Source organism: Diadema antillarum, unplaced genomic scaffold (assembly GCF_040938485.1).
Source record: "Diadema antillarum isolate AM-2024a unplaced genomic scaffold, OU_Dant_1.0 seq00000239_RagTag, whole genome shotgun sequence".
Lineage (NCBI taxonomy): Eukaryota > Metazoa > Echinodermata > Echinoidea > Diadematoida > Diadematidae > Diadema > Diadema antillarum.
Window position 1 is genome coordinate 562,160 of NW_027271286.1, and position 16,199 is coordinate 578,358.

A 16,199-nucleotide genomic window follows, 5' to 3' on the forward strand; every position below is an offset into this window, starting at 1 on the left:
AAGTGACAAAATAGACACAAGATCAAAACAAAATGTCACTGAATGTTCGTTCAGAGTCAAAAGTTTGAATTCACTGTCCAACAACAAGAGGGTTACTAACAAACAAAATCAACGAGATGCTTCGGCCAATGTACTCGCCTCCCGCGTCGAGTGCGAGGTTCGGAGGTCGAGGCAAGGTTAGGCGTAATAGGCGTGGTGGTCGGCGAAGCCACGGTGGGCGGCGGTGTCGTGTTGTTGGAACAGGAGCGGGGCGGTTCAGAGTCAAGTCGTGCGGCTTTGAGTCGGTCAATGCTAACGGTGTCGGTGCGTCCGTTAATGTCGAGCGTGTAATGTTTGTCAGATTTGCTAATGACGCGGAATGGTCCGTCATAGGGAGGTCGTAGCGGTCGGCGGACAGCATCATGTCGCACAAAAACGTGTGTGCATGTCGACAAGTCCGTGGGGATGTACGACGGCGAAGTCGGGTGCGGTCGGGGTGGAGTGGGGCGTAAGGAGGTCATGAAATGACGGAGACGATGCACATAGTTGGTGGGGTCGTCTGTAGTAGTCGAATTCGTCGGGACGATGAATTCGCCAGGAAGTCGCAGAGTCGTGCCGTACACAAGCTCGGCTGGCGAATGTCCGATGTCGGGTTTGATGGTGGTGCGTAATGAGAGAAGGACCAGCGGCAAGGCTTCGGTCCAGTTGTCATTGTGGTGTGCGATGAGCGATGCTTTTAATTGGCGATGGAAACGCTCTACCAAACCATTGGCGCACGGATGGTACGCTGTCGTGCTGATGTGTTTCGCTCCAAGGAGATTCGTGAGGGCCGCGAAAAGCGCCGATTGGAATTGACGACCACGGTCGGTGGTGATCGTAGCAGGCGTCCCAAAATGCGCAATCCAAGCTCAACTTTTCTCCAGTTTCTCTCCTTCACAATCTCTCTCTCACCGCTTCGACCTCTCCGTCTTTCCCACTCTCTCTCCTCCTCTCTCCGTGGGTCATTTATCCTCCCCGCTGGTTCTCTTCAAAACAATTCCAAGTTAACCGCTTGTCAACACTGAGCACTTGTTTCACTGTCTGATACCAGAGAGGTGAGTCACCTCTCTGCTGTTCTACATGTATAAATACCGACTGCTCTTTGTGTAAAAATGGAGAGTGTATCACAATTTTACCGTCGCCACATCAGTGACTGGCTCCCACAACTCGATCTAATAAACCCATCCAATCTACAATGTACGCTCGGAGTGGCTCGTTGTCTTCATTTCCAATAGTGTATCCGACCTTAATTAATTAGTGAGTAGGTGTTGCTACCACTACCCAATCATCATCATTCTCCACTCGCTAAAAACTTAATTCTTTTAGTTCTTGCATGAATCTTCATTTTCTGAACAATCATTTTCGAAATCTAATGTCCGTGTGTGAAGCAAAAGAGATGTTTTAAAAATGGAGGGGGGGGGGGAGCTGCCCCCCCCCCCTTTACGTACCTGAATATTTACGTAAAATGATTCCATCTAAGTATTTGGTACTATGACTCAGCATTGCATCGAATTCACACTTCAGTAACTTATTTTTATTTCTTCTCTTTTCAACATGATAAGTAGGCCTACTACGCCCTGGAAAAAAAAAAAAAACCCAAACAAACAAACATGGAGACCGAAAATATGTAAGCGAAAAGAACGTTTTGAAACAAACAACAAAGGCTACACACGCATACACTTGACTATGACGTGAATTAAACGATGATTCCGATCAATCACAAATGACAATGGTGTTAGATTTTGTGAGTTGAATTTGTTCACCCACTTGCTACCCCTCTGCCCAAAATGGGGAGGAGCTAAACACGTCACAGATAGAACCATCTCCCAATTGCAATGCAGAATTCTTTTCGGCAGCCAATCAAAAGCTTGTGGGTTACAAAACTCTCGACTCATAGGCACGTAAGTAGGCCGTACGTGCGTGCGTTCATCGTGTTCATAACCCATGGCGACTGCTATCATTCCGCATTTCTGTGACGTTGCTATGACTGTCATCAACCCTGCGACGTAAGCTCCTGCCAAACAGCCAGGTAAGACGAGTTCCATACTTTTGGCTGCTTTCGATGGCCCTTTCTCGCATTTCCATGTGTGTGCGTGTATGTGTGTGTGTGTGTGTGTGTGTGTATGTTTGTCTTTTTTGCCATCCCTCCTGAAACTTTGATAGCAATTCAACCCGAATATTTTCAGTGACGTTAAACGTGCATTATATTTGCGAATGGTCTTTTCGGTTCCCCTTGATTGGGCTGAAGCGTTAATTAATGAAAGAAAACATTAATTCAACATTCTTATTTCCTATAAACAGAGGTACCCTCCTTATGAAATTGGCAATGCTACGTTCGTATCTCATAATTCTTACCTTTTGGGGAAAGAATTAAAAATGGAGATACGTACCACTGTAACCAATGGTAATTCCGTTTATAGAATAAAAATGTAGTTTTTGAAAGCCATGAGTAGCTTGGAATTCTGGTGTGAAATTGGGTGAAGAGGGTGGTTGGTTGAGTGCCAATGTCACGTATAGGTGGACTTTGAAATACGTATTGTTAAGTACCACGGTTGAAACGTGGTAATAGCGTATATAGGCCTATATAGCTCGTTCGAAAGCATAGTGTTATGAGTCCAGTGAAAACGGGAAGTGCCGTTTTCACGTTGAATGAAAGTAGGCAAGGAAATAAATAGCAGAATACCATGTTGACCGTTAGAACTCATTTTGAAGTATAATTTCTGGTAGCAAGCAGTGGAAAGGGAAGGGGATGGTTTGAGTGCCAGTTAGAATATAAAGAAGGATTATAGGGCTAGAGAAAGTAAAAAAATGCCTATGCTCCATAATAATCCTCTTTTTAGTTTCTCCCAACTTTGGGGTTAAGATTTCTCATTGAAGAATGGGTTGGGGGCGGGGGGTTGAAGGTTCGACATTGGGATTGGCACAGTGCTGATAATATTTATGTCCATCAAGTTTATATTTTGTTGGCCCGATCAGAAACCAAAGATTAAAAATTGATTATTATAAATGGATTAATTAAAAAAGTTAATGTCGAGCCGTCTTATATGCATATAATGAGAGAGAGAGAGAGAGAGAGAGAGAGAAAGAGGTGTGAGGATGCAAATGCGGGGAAGTAGATTGTATGTTTGGTTGAGGATGTCCATGCATGTGTCTGCAATGCTAATAGGTTGATTATGAACATGTTTTTTTTTTTTTAAATATGATTTTTTTCTCTCTCTCTCAAAGAGAGCAGGTGCCGATACATAAATTTTTAATTTCAATAGTGGTTTTGGGTACAATCATTTTTGTTCTTTGTCGTGTAACCTGAAACTATATGCATGGGATTCAAACATTTCAAACACTGTTTTGATAATGTAGGGTTAAGATCATTTCAAAGATGAAATAAAATAATTGACTTTCATTTCTAGTCACATCAATTTATATCCTCCAATGCCTGTGATATTGAAGAATACATTATTTTATGCGATTGTATAATTTTTTGTCACATAATATTCCTCTTTTATTATTCCTGGAGATGATGAATGTTCCTTGCAGATAATTTTCTTTAATGGTATGTGAAAACAAAATTGTCAGAATATTTACTCCTCTTGCAACCTCATTGTACAAAATAACGAATGTCAAAAACTATCGGCTCTGTTTGGTCTCCATCAGGAAAGTGAAGAAATAAGCATCCACGATGGACTCGTTGAACGACCCAACGATGTCGGCCGATGACAAGATTGCCATCGTTGGTATAGGATGTCGATTCGCTGATGGCATCGACGGCGTCTACAAATTTTGGGACATGCTTGCCAAGGGTCTGGACTGCACAACGCCTCCTCCCGCTGATCGCTATGACCAATCTTTCTTCATCATACCCGGGGAGAAACGGCCGGGGAAGATGTACAACAAGTGTGGCGGATACCTCAGAAAAAACCCAGAGTATTTCGACAGGCAGTTCTTCAAAATATCACCAGGTAATAGTTGTACTATGACGCTGTCTTTTATGACGTAGACATGGTAGACTTTCGTGCAAGAAGAATCTATAAAAAAAAAAACAGAAATATGAATTCCATCCCTTAAAGGGATCGTATGGGTTTTGTTGAGACCTACCTTCATGTTTTTACCATTTTTCTGAGATGAGACACATCTTATGAAATGTGAAAGGGCATACGATTTCGAAAGGAATTCGACGTTTACAATATTGGTTTATTGGATGAAAACCGGTTTTGATATGGCTGAGATATCCAAAACAGAGCGATCCTAATAAAAGGTGGATAGGACTGCATTGTTTTACTTTGTTTTTGGATGTCTCAGCCATTCCTAAACCGAATTTCATGAAATAAATTTTGAATTCGTCTTAGAATGGTATGCTCTGTATCATATAACGCCTGAAGAGATCCTTGTCATTTAAATCTCGTACCATTGCACTCGTGACCACTCACTATTCGTATACACACGTGTACTATTTCATAAGTGGTTTCTTGTTATTTTGCAAAAAAAGTTAAAAGCCCAATCCTCGTCTCTGCTAATAATATCTTATCTAAAGTTTATTATTGATATCAATTCATGTTATCATTAGTGTCGCCGTAATTCCTGTATCAAAATTAGCAGCATATAATTATTACATAATTCGTTATCTTACATGTTATGCAAGGGAGCTGCACATTCTTATTTGATTGATAGAGACAATTGGCCAAGGATTTTACTTTAATGCACGCCTAAAACAGGAATCAACAAAAGAAATTCTACAAAGCGATTTTTCCTCGTCTACAAAGTATGATATTATCTACAAGACCGTGTACATTATGTATATGGATCCTATGTATATGTATGTGTACATTTATATATATATATAGGTATATGTATGTATATGTATATGTGTATGTGTATGCATATGTATATGCATTATGTATAATGGATATGTATGGCTTCAACAATGTACAGTATTATACATGTACATGTATGTTCATGCAGTCTACAGTAATAATACAGGATTCAATAAATCAATTAAATCAAAATAGGCAAAGTAGCTCATTATGCTAATGTGCATGTCTCAGACATTGACGTTATTTTAAAAAGGAAACTGTTGCTGTAAATGGATTCCCTGTCATAGAAATCTTTGAAAAATTGAATCACTCATAATGTTCATGCTTTCATGATAAAAATTAGGAAACATATTAGACATAGATATCATGAAATATGCTAATTAGACAGCAAATGATAATTGCCTGAGACTACCAAGGTGGCAGAGAAGCTTAATTTCAATAAATGCCATTTACAACACCATTCAATAAAAATCATCCCACTCAATTAGTTTTCCATGTCGTATACATAGCATATGGTATCAATTACTGGTTGTGTTCACACCTGGTCAAAATGGTTACTGTTGTTATTTGGATTCCTCGTCATAGCATACCCTTAAGAGTTGTATTTTCCATCCTTTCTGGCTTCCTGGTTTGAAATTATCAGTTTATTACACATTATCATGGACCTACATAATTATGGCTAAAAGATGAAAACAAGGCTGAATTTACTTCAACTTTCTTATGGCATACGAATTATAAACAAACAAAACAAACTTTTATTTAACAATTTTTCTGGTCCAAAAATTTTTACCCGAAAATTGTACCCGAACTACGATTTGATAATCAATATAAATTATCTTATATCTTTAACACTTTAATCCACAGAGGAAGCAGACCATATGGACCCACAGGTTCGGCTCCTTCTCGAAGTAGTTTGGGAGACCTTCCAAGATGCAGGGATACCAGCCCCGTCGGTTCGGGGATCGAACACCGGGGTGTATATGGGCGTGACTGCAAGCGAGTACAGCATCCTTATCACAATTCCTGAGGACAACATCAATCTTTACACGAATTCGGGCACCAATTCATGCATGGCATCAAACAGAATCTCCTACGAGTATGACTTTCATGGACCTAGCCTGACAGTTAACACTGCATGCTCCTCGTCACTGTATTCCATCCTTCTTGCCTGTGATGGCTTGCGGAAAGGGCAATGTGATATGGCCGTGGCGGGTGGTGTGAACATCACATTACTTCAAATCACAAGTGTGGGCTTCTGTCAAGGCGATGTTGTTTCTCCCGACGGCAAAAGCAAGACCTTCGACAACTCTGCCGACGGGTATGCCCGGGGAGAAGGTGTAGGGGCAGTGGTTCTCAAGCCATTGAAACGGGCCATTGAAGACGGAGACAGGATCTACGCAGTTATTCGGGGAGGGGCGCTCTCGAACGACGGTCGCACGTCTGGAATTGCTCGCCCTAGTCATGATGCACAGGTTGCTCTCCTCGAAAAGGCTTACGACGATGCCAAAGTCAACCCAACAGATTTGACTTACCTTGAGGCTCACGGCACTGGCACAAAAGTTGGTGATAGGACCGAAGCCAACGCAATAGGTGAAGCCTTGGGCACTAAGCGTCGGTCCGATCAGCATCCACTTTATATCGGATCGATCAAGACAAACTTCGGACACGCCGAAGCAGCAGCAGGTATAGCTGGAGTCATCAAGTTAGCCCTCAGCTTACAACACGAGCAGATTCCCAAGCAGGTACACTTCAAGTCAGGAAATGAGAACGTAGACTTTGTGAACTTAAACCTCCGTGTTCCAACTGAACTTACAAGATGGCCAGAGGGGGCCAAGAAAATTGTTGGTTGCAGCTCGTTTGGATTCGGCGGAGCTAATGCTCACATCGTTTTAGAAGGTTTTAGCTCAAGGAAGCAACAAAACTCACTCATAAACCACAGAGTTACGGAGAAGCCTTCCATATTGTTCCTCTCAGCAGCAACGAAGGGCGCCCTCACACAATGTCTCCAGGACTGGGATACCTTCTTCACAGAAGTGATAGGAGATGACAGGGTACTTTACACCAATGCGTTGTACACAGCAGGTGTGAGGTCAACTCACCTCGACCATCGCATGTGTATAATCGTGAGATCTCCCAGCGATGCAAGGAACCAGATCAAACTTAAACTCCAACAAGACACCAAAGCCACCTCTACTGTCATAGAAGGCCAGGCTAGGGATACGAACATTTCTGTTCGTCGCTTGGTTTTCGTTTATTCAGGGATGGGCGCACAATGGTGGGGAATGGCTCGTCGTCTGGCAATTAATGATCCTGACTTCGGTGATATCATCAAGGTATGATTTCTTTGTTTTTTTTTTATTCATCTTCCGTCAATATGTCGAAGTAGGTACCCCTACCTCTCGGTATTTCTAAGGCACACCAATAAATATCTACTGTCTTTTCTTTTTGGTCTAGTCAGGGTTCAACTTCTTTGCCTTTCTTTCCACACCGGCAAGTATGCGCAAGTATAGATTGAATACCTTGTACCTGTAAGTGAAACAGTAAGTGAGTATATGCGCATTGGAGGGCAAGTGGGGTTGTGTGATTTTGTGTCTATATCTAAGTCTCACTGACTGAATCAAAGTTCACCTGAATAACGTAAGTGTCTATACTGAATCATCTATATGAAGAGCTCATTTGCAAAAGGGGTTAGATCCATTTTGGATGAAAATTGAGTTATTAGCATCACTGCACAGAATTCCATTTGAGTTTGTTACGGTGAAAATTTCAAATCCAGACAAACATTTGAATAGAAATTATAGCAAGATTAAACTTTGATTTTCCATACACTTGTGTACAAATTCTCACAAACAAACCAGTTTTTCTCTAAAGTACTAAAAATGGATCTAGCCCCTTTTGCAAATAAACTCCTCATATGTAGACCTTTCTGCGTGCGTTGGTGTGTTTCTGTATTCTCTTTTCAATGTCCCTGTGCACAAGCTTAGTTTTCAGTACTCTGCTCCCATTAAACGTAACGTAATTGCAAGGACACCTCAAGTTTTGTTTCTTACATCCGCATTATTATGCCATTTTTAACATTTTAAATGTAGTAAGATGTAATTTCATGGACACCTCGAGATTTGTTTCTTTCATACGCATTATTATACCGTTCGAACATCATGTACCGTTTGATTGTATATAGTACTAGTAGTATGCGTATTTGCTTTACTACACAGCTGGTAAAATCTCCTTGAAAATTGCTTTGTTTGCGATCGCATTATCATGTGCTATTCGTTACCTGTTATGTGTAAAATTGCAGTGTATTTAGTTTGTGTCATGTTTGTACATAAAAGTGGCAATGAATTTGAATTGAACTGTATCGAAATCAAATGTCACATCCATATAATTCCTGCATAGGTAATAACACTTTTTTTAAAAAATATGTTTGTTTACATATTAGCGTGAAATTATAGGAATTAAAGCAGATTTAAGTCGCATTAAAGATACTGCACTACCTTTGAGCACATTCCCTCAATGTGACCATGGACTCATTCTTTTTTGTTCATTACATGTATTCCTTGTCAACAGAATATCGACAAGATGCTGTCGAAATTGGGAGCGAAGTGGTCTCTAATGCAGATGTTAACGACGGAAGAAGACCAAGCAAAGATCAACCAGACAGGTAAGCGCCTTACAGTTAATTCATTTCAAGAAGTTATTCGAAACAGATACTTTACTCTGTTAAACCGAACAGTTTTATTTTCACATGCCAGTAGCAGACATTTCTTTCTTCCAAGGGGGGGGGGGGGGGGGGGTGGAATGGCAGAGTCGACGCCACTAACAAAAATGTATGAAGGTCATATCTATGAAAGCGTAAAATGAGAACAAAAACAGAAATATAGGAAAACATCGAGTTTCTGATATTCAAGTCATCTAAGAACATCCTAAGAACGAACAAAAAATGTTAAGCAGTCCTGAAATGAAATCGAGGCGTATGCTTAGCAGGGTATGTGAAACTTTTGTAAGTGTCTGTGTGTGTTCATTTTTTTTTTTTTTTTTTTTTTGGGGGGGGGGGGGGGGGTCATTCAAACTGAATGCGATAAAATCGAGGAAATGCTCACTAAAAAGCTTATTAAAAGTCGAGGAAGGACCGGAAATGTGCGTTTAGGGATCGAAGTGATTCCACTTTTTTCCAGATGGATTTTAGTTACTAGGGTAATAATTATGGTATGATATCAATCACAAGGAAGCTGTAGAAAGACGTCATGCAAACCAGCTAATTGCTTATTACTATTCCATTAGTCTCAATGTCACCATTGTCCTATTTTGCGCTCAATTTCACACTCTAGACATTGCACAACCCTGCCTTTGTGCAGTCCAGATTGGTCTAACTGAGTACTACCGCTCTCGAGGAATCACTCCAGACGCCATTGTGGGGCACAGCGTCGGGGAAGTTGCCGCAGCGTATGCCTCCGGTCATCTTTCTCTCGAAGATGCAGTTCGCCTTATCTACGCCAGAGGATACCAGCTGAGAAAGACAAGTGGCCGTGGGACAATGGTCGCCATCTTGCATCCTGTTGAAGAGATCGAAGCACGCCTGAAGAGCAGCAAACTCGAGAGTAAAATCAACGTGGCGGCGATCAACAGTCCGAGACAAATCGTCTTGTCTGGTGACAAAGAGGCCCTCGCATCCTTTACCGAGGATCTCAAGGAAGAAGGAGTGAGATGTATCGGTTTGAAGGTAAGCAATGCATTCCACAGCTACCAGCAGGAGGACGTTCGCAAGTCTTTCCTCGCCAGTGCAAAATACCTCAACACAACGTCAGGAAAAGGAACCTCCAACGTTATTCCATCAGTTCCTATTCTGTCAACAGTCACGACCACCTACTTGGAAAGGAGTGAAGTCAACAGTGCTTCCTATTGGTGGCAGAACATACGACAGCTCGTCAGATTTATGGACGCTGTAAAGAAGCTTTTGCAAGATGGCTACAACTGCTTCCTGGAGATTGGACCTCATCCAGTATTATCTTCCGCCATTCGGGATACACTAAGGACACCGTCAAACAGCAACAATCAGGTGGTTGTAACAGGATCGTTGCAAAGACCTTCAAACACAAACTTGCTTGCAGATGACGAACTCAGTCTCCTTCGCTCAATCTCGAGACTCCATGTCGAGGGCTACCCGATTGAACATAAGCGACTCTTTCCAGACGGACCCTGCGAAGTTGTGTCACTTCCGTCATACCCATGGCAACACGTGCTCTGTTCAGGAACTACACAAAAATCAAGAAAACTCTTCAGTTTCCCTCTTCAACGTCATCCTTTGCTTGGGAAACGTCTACACGTCTCTCATCTGAGTGGAAAAACATCGCCGAAGATTTGGAGCTCGAAATTTTCACAAATGTCTGTGCCATGGCTGCGGGATCACAAGCTTCAAGGAAACGTCATTGTCCCTGCCGCAGCTCACATCGAAACTATGCTAGAGGCAAGCCGTGAGATCTATCCCAATCTTGACTTTGTCACACTCAAAGACGTAAAATTTGAGAGATTCATCTTTGCTCCCAAAGTAGACGGTTCCCTGGAAATTACTCTTGAGACCGGGCAGCAGGAGGCAAATTTAACCCTACGCAGTTTCAACCCCGCTGATCGCTCCTGGAAATTAAACAGCATGGCAACAGTAGATATTCCAGTTGGGGCTCCCAATTCCTTGCAGCCCTTGGCAGATGTCGCTAGGTACGTCAGACTGACGTCTGAGGACATACAGGCAAAATTCCCACACATGATTGATCAAGCAGAATTTTATGACGTTGTGTGGGCGCGTGGCTATCATCTTGGAGAAACTTTCAGATGCATTGAAACTGCCTACTTCAGCCATGACTACAACGAGGCCTTGATGTATGCTTCAGTACCGGAACCGATCAAGAGTGATTCCAATCGCTACAACTTTCACCCTGCCCTCTTTGATAGTATTTTCCAAGGATTTGGAGTCTGTCAAATGTTCCAGGAGCAAGAAAAAGCGCGGCAAGAAAATGCCACTCCAAAAGTTTGGTTCCAGGTTCCTCACGCCTTACAAACCATTCATGTCCTCGGAAGTGCGCCGCTGCGAATGATGTTCTACATCCGTATCAAAGAGTTGGACGGAGCTACATGTGGGGATGCAGTTTTGGCTGATGCATCTACGCAGAGAGTATTCACTCGCGTAGACAACATGATGTTTGAAAAGGTGAACTACGAGTCAGATGAACGAGTACAGCTATGGAGCAGGAAGTGGATGCCACTTTCCCCTGATTCAGACAGGGGTAGTACTTCAGCAACTGAGACGGCTGCTTCTGGGTCAATTGTCATGGTGACAGACAAGTTAGGCATCTGTCCCGAGCTAATGAAACATCTTGACAGGGAAAGGATTTCAATCTTTGATCCATGCAATTCCTGTGACATCCAGGATGATTTCAGCAAGATCCTCCAAGTGATGACGGACCCAAGTGATGTCATCCTGCTATCTGCCTTGGACATACAACAATTCGACAATGCTGACGTTATCAGCACGGAAAAGTTTTTGGAGGCGCAACGAGTGGTAGGAATAAACATCATAGACATGTACCGTGCTCTGGTTTCGAGTAACATGGCGAAAAGGCCGAGAGTCTGGATAGTTACTCGTGGCGCTCAGGCAGTGACTGACAAGGATGTTGTCAATCCCATGATGGCCCCTACCTCATCTCTCTCACTAACACTGATGCACGAAGATCCAGAAATGAGAGTCATTACCGTTGACTTGCCCTCTATTCAAGAACCTGGAGAAGCAGCGCTTTGGCTATTCAAATACATGAAGAATGAAATTTCAACAGAAAATCATGTTGCGTTGCGACATAAGCAGTCATTTGAACGAGGGGGCAGCACCGGATCAACCTTTGACACATATGCCCATCGAGTAGTTATTCAACCCCAATCTACTTTCGCTGCAGCAAAGTCAAGCGAATGGGAGATTGACCTGACTAAAACGCTGAACCAGAAACGAGTAGTTGCTGAGCAAAATGAGGGGACATTTGTGAGTCGTCAAGAAAATGTAGTCAACGTAAAGGTGTCTGCATTTTCCGTGCAACAATTGCAAGGAGACCCCTACAATTGCTGTTATCTCTTTGCTGGGCTAGTCAGAAATAACAGTGAGCAGGGCATATGTGAAGTGGGTACCACGGTGCTCGGGGTACGAACGGGCGAGAAGCTATCAGCCATTGTTGCAGCTGAAGCATCAGAACTGGTACCTATACCTGACAACCTCACACCTGCCACAGCTGTAAGCATCGTCAAGGATTATTTTCCTCTGTTCGTTGCTCTGAATGGCGCACTGAGGTCGAATGAAAAAAGCAAGGTCATCGTGTGTCTCAGTTCAGAAGAGGATCATGCTGGAATGATAGCAACCGAATTCGCCCTAGAGAAGAAGGACGCTACGGTTTATGTCCATATGGTATGTGAAAGCGGAATCACAAAAGCGTCTGGACTTCTTGGGCAGGAGCGTGTTGTGTCCGTAACTACGGACAACATCGACGCACAGATCAATAACAAATCTGCTGACGTTTTGGTACTTGTAGGTGAACTGCCAGACAAGAAGAGATTAACCAAGCTATTCCAAAAGGTTCGTCCTCTCGGATCAGTCGTCCAGGTCCGAGGAAAACCTTTCCATGAGGTGAGGATAAAAGATATGCCTCCGAACCTGTTTTCGGTTACAATAGACTCCAGCCTTGGACAACTCACTGGAATGGTAGACTCTATCTCTAGTCTCTTGCACTTGTTCGATGCTCATGAGAATTATCATATTCACATGCCACCTGCATCATCAGCTTTACCAATTTCAGAATGTGCAAAGGCTTCAGCATCCCTAGAAAACGTCACTATCTACATAGACGAAGACAAAATACCAGTTTCACTGAACTTTGAAAGGTCCACGTTCTCAGCCAATCCACAGGCATCCTATCTTGTGACAGGCGCATCAAAGGGATTTGGTCTCTCCGTTGTTGAGTGGCTTGCAAGCTCTGGGGCACGCCATATCTTCATCATTTCAAGGAATGTACCGGGGGCAGAAACCTCTCAGCGCTTAGACTTGCTTCGTGACAGAGGGATTAACATCACACACATTGCAGCGGATATGAGTTCTTATGGAGATGTTGAGAGAGCACTACTAGCCATTCAGCAGGATGGGGACCATGCACTTGAAGGAGTTTTTCACTCGGCAACGTTGTACAGTGATACATACCTTCAAAGTCTTACCCAGGAAATCTGGAATATGGTTATGATGCCCAAAGCGTATGGAGCATTGCTACTGCACCAACTCACTACGAAGCTGAATTTTCCAATCAAGCATTTTGTGATGGTATCTTCACTGGCAGAGATGATCGGAAATAGGGGACAAGGAAATTATTGTGCAGCAAACACCTTCTTGTCGTCCCTCTGCACGATGAGACGAAATTGTGGTCTACCAGCGACATCACTGCTACCTGGTGTGATCAACTCGCAAGGATTCGCCGCGAGAGAAGGTCTTGTTGACCACTGGAAGAAACTGGGACTTGAAAGTTTGTCACCGTCGGAAATCTTGGGCGCTTTGGGATGCATTCTGTCCACTGACTACACGGTGGTTGGAGTATCAGGCATTCTTGATCGACTCGAATATGCCAAGGGCTTTCATGTCATGATATCACATCACTTTTCCGATCCAAGTGGAACCTTTTCAGTACTGAAATCATTGTTTCCACCTGAAATCATGTCTCTGGAGAGCGAGCGGGATATCAGAAAGCAAATCAAGCGGGCTGCCCCGGCGGAAGGCAAATCCTTGATCATGCAGTCTCTTTCCGCTTTTTTCTCCGAACGCCTTGGCTACAGTGGAGATGTGTCTCAAGATGCTACACTGATGTCACTCGGTCTGGACTCTCACTTATCTACCGACCTGAGCAACGATATTCATGACCAGTTTAGTGTGACTCTGACAGCCATGTCACTTCTGAATGACACGTTAACTCTCAGAAATCTGACCGAAGTCATCCATTCACGCATCGTATCTGAAGGACTGGAGGGGGAGGAAGCAACCGCCATTGTAACGACTGAAGGCATTGTTGATGCACTGTGGCTGGATGTAAATGAGAAGCTGGACTCACCGTCAGCACAACTGATATGCTTCCCTTCGGTGGCTGGAGGTCCAACTATGTTTCTTCCATGGAAGAAGAAGCTTGCTAGCCAGAACATCCAGATGATCACTATTCAGCTTCCAGGATGGGAACGTCGTGAACAGGAGAAACCTCTCCAGAGCCTTCAGGACATCGTCACCAAGATTGCTGAAGCGTTGATGCCGACCCTTATTCGAGGTCACTTTGCATTCTTTGGACACAGTGTCGGTGCACTCATCGCATTTGAACTAGCACATCACCTAAGAGAAAACTACAACATTTCTCCCGCGCACCTTTTTCTCAGCGCATGGTACCCGCCAACTATGGCATACCCTCGCCCAGATGATCTTAAGGAAAACGAACTTCTCTATCGGAAAATGCAACAGATCATTAACAACCACGCTGATTCACCTAAGGTTCCTACCTCCAATGGCCATTCCTTCCAGTTCAGCTTGTTCGAGCCGTCCACTATGAACAACGTCAATCTTAGAACCTCTCTCATCCCCAGTATCAAAGCTGCCGTATTCATTTGCAAGAAGTACCGTTATGCACACAAGGACAAGCTCCTTGGTAATCTGACCGTATTCGGAGGCAAGGATGACTCTTTCATCAGACCATCGGTACTGGATGACTGGAAGAAGGAGGTCAGTCCAAGAGCTAACTTCGTGAAGGTGACGTTTCCTGGCCAGCACATGTACATCCTTTCTGCTTCCAAACATGTGCTGAAGTGTGTCATGCGAGAACTCACAGGCATTCGATTGTCTGATGACAACCCGGAGAATGCTATGAAAGGCAGCGGCTGTTACTTTTGGCAGAGGTAAAATTAATATGTCTATCACTCCCTCGTCTCTTTACTGTCCCAATTTTGCTCTCTCGTGCTCTTTCTCTCTCTCTCTCTCTGATGCTCCCAAACATATTACGTGGTTAGCTTTACCTTGATCTCTCTCTCTTTCTCTCTGTGTGTTTAGTTTTACTCGATAGGATTTCTGCAATATTTATTCTTTGCTCGGTCAATTATTTTTTTTTAATAATCCTACTTACCTATAATGATATTGTACAGTATTTTCCCAACGTATATTGCTTCTGCAAGAGCTATAATTGTTTTAGATAGCAAATATTGAGAATCAGGGTATCTTTCAAAGACAAGTCTTTTTCTAAAACAGCTTAAGATTTTCGATTAGTTTGATTCGTCCGAACCAATCGACTTACTATATTGAGGTGGTATGTTGACAGTGTTGTTGATTTCGTTTGAAGCGATATTCACGATGCAAGGAACCTGATTGCCATGGAAAAACGACATTCCCAATTGTGTTGTGTATGCATCGTAACTACAGAATTGAATCACATTGCTCTTCCTTTGTGTGTACAGTATGTGTGTGTGTGTGTGTGTGGTTATCTTAAATCTCTTTCATCGTATCAAGTTCAAGTTCAAATTTATTCATCCTAGACGATTGCCTGTTCGATTGGCTATCGTGGCAACACGTGTACAATTATAATTCATCTATTTGTTCATTGATTATGGCATACATGTACATTTACAATAATTTCTCTCCGTTTGAACATTCTGTTATTTTTTCCATATTTTAATTAAACGTTATGTTCCATGAATGATCTTTACCAACATGTATCTCTTCCTGATCTAAATGTTCCCAGACAAACGAAAAGGAAAAATAAATAACAAACTGTGGAGAATGACCTCACAAAGTGACGCAACTGTATCAGCTGAAAGATTGTAGAAATGTTTATCTATGTGACATATATCGTGGGTGAAAAGTGATGTCTTAAAATACGTTGCTAATCGCAGGCATTGATTTTGTTTGTACATGTGGGTTGCTCAAACGCTCCAAAAAGAAAATGACTTGCAGTGAAGATTTTTGTGGGATTCATTTTCATGTTAGTAGTTAGAATATCAAAGAATGTTATGCTCAAAATTCCTTTCATTGTCACGAAATCAGTTCTAAAGACTTGCATTTTCTTATATTTCGCTTTACCTTCTTTTGGTTTGTAAAAGACCACGTGGAGTATTGTAGAGTAGACCTACTTGTATTTTGTAAGGTTCATTCATTGTTTCTTGCATATAACACACTTTTAGTGAGTCAAAGAAATGCATTGCTATTCAAGTTGATTCCTGCATGTAGATTTGTTAAATCATATAGTATTTCCCTACCACGACTACAGCCGGAAAGTTATCGTAATTCATTCTGTGTGAAAAATCCTTGTATACGGAAACCCTTGTTATGCC

At 42.6% G+C, this 16,199-nt stretch overlaps 1 protein-coding gene across 1 annotated transcript; it reads left to right on the top strand.

Moving 5' to 3' along the window:
• Positions 1 to 116: 116 nt before the first annotated feature.
• On the top strand, positions 117 to 14,778 carry LOC139729439 (phenolphthiocerol/phthiocerol polyketide synthase subunit C-like). The gene is made up of 5 exons (XM_071640365.1): positions 117 to 303; positions 3,687 to 3,974; positions 5,691 to 7,159; positions 8,394 to 8,487; positions 9,155 to 14,778. The coding sequence occupies exons 1-5, from the start codon at positions 117 to 119 to the stop codon at positions 14,776 to 14,778; spliced, it is 7,662 nt and encodes a 2,553-aa protein (XP_071496466.1).
• The last annotated feature ends 1,421 nt before the right edge of the window (positions 14,779 to 16,199 follow it).

Coding starts and splice junctions, on each gene's coding strand:
- LOC139729439 (XM_071640365.1), top strand. CDS start 117: ATGCTTCGGCCAATGTACTCGCCTCCCGCGTCGAGTGCGAGGTTCGGA. Junction 7,160..8,393: donor ACTTCGGTGATATCATCAAG/GTATGATTTCTT, acceptor CCTTGTCAACAG/AATATCGACAAGATGCTGTC. Junction 8,488..9,154: donor AGCAAAGATCAACCAGACAG/GTAAGCGCCTTA, acceptor TTCACACTCTAG/ACATTGCACAACCCTGCCTT.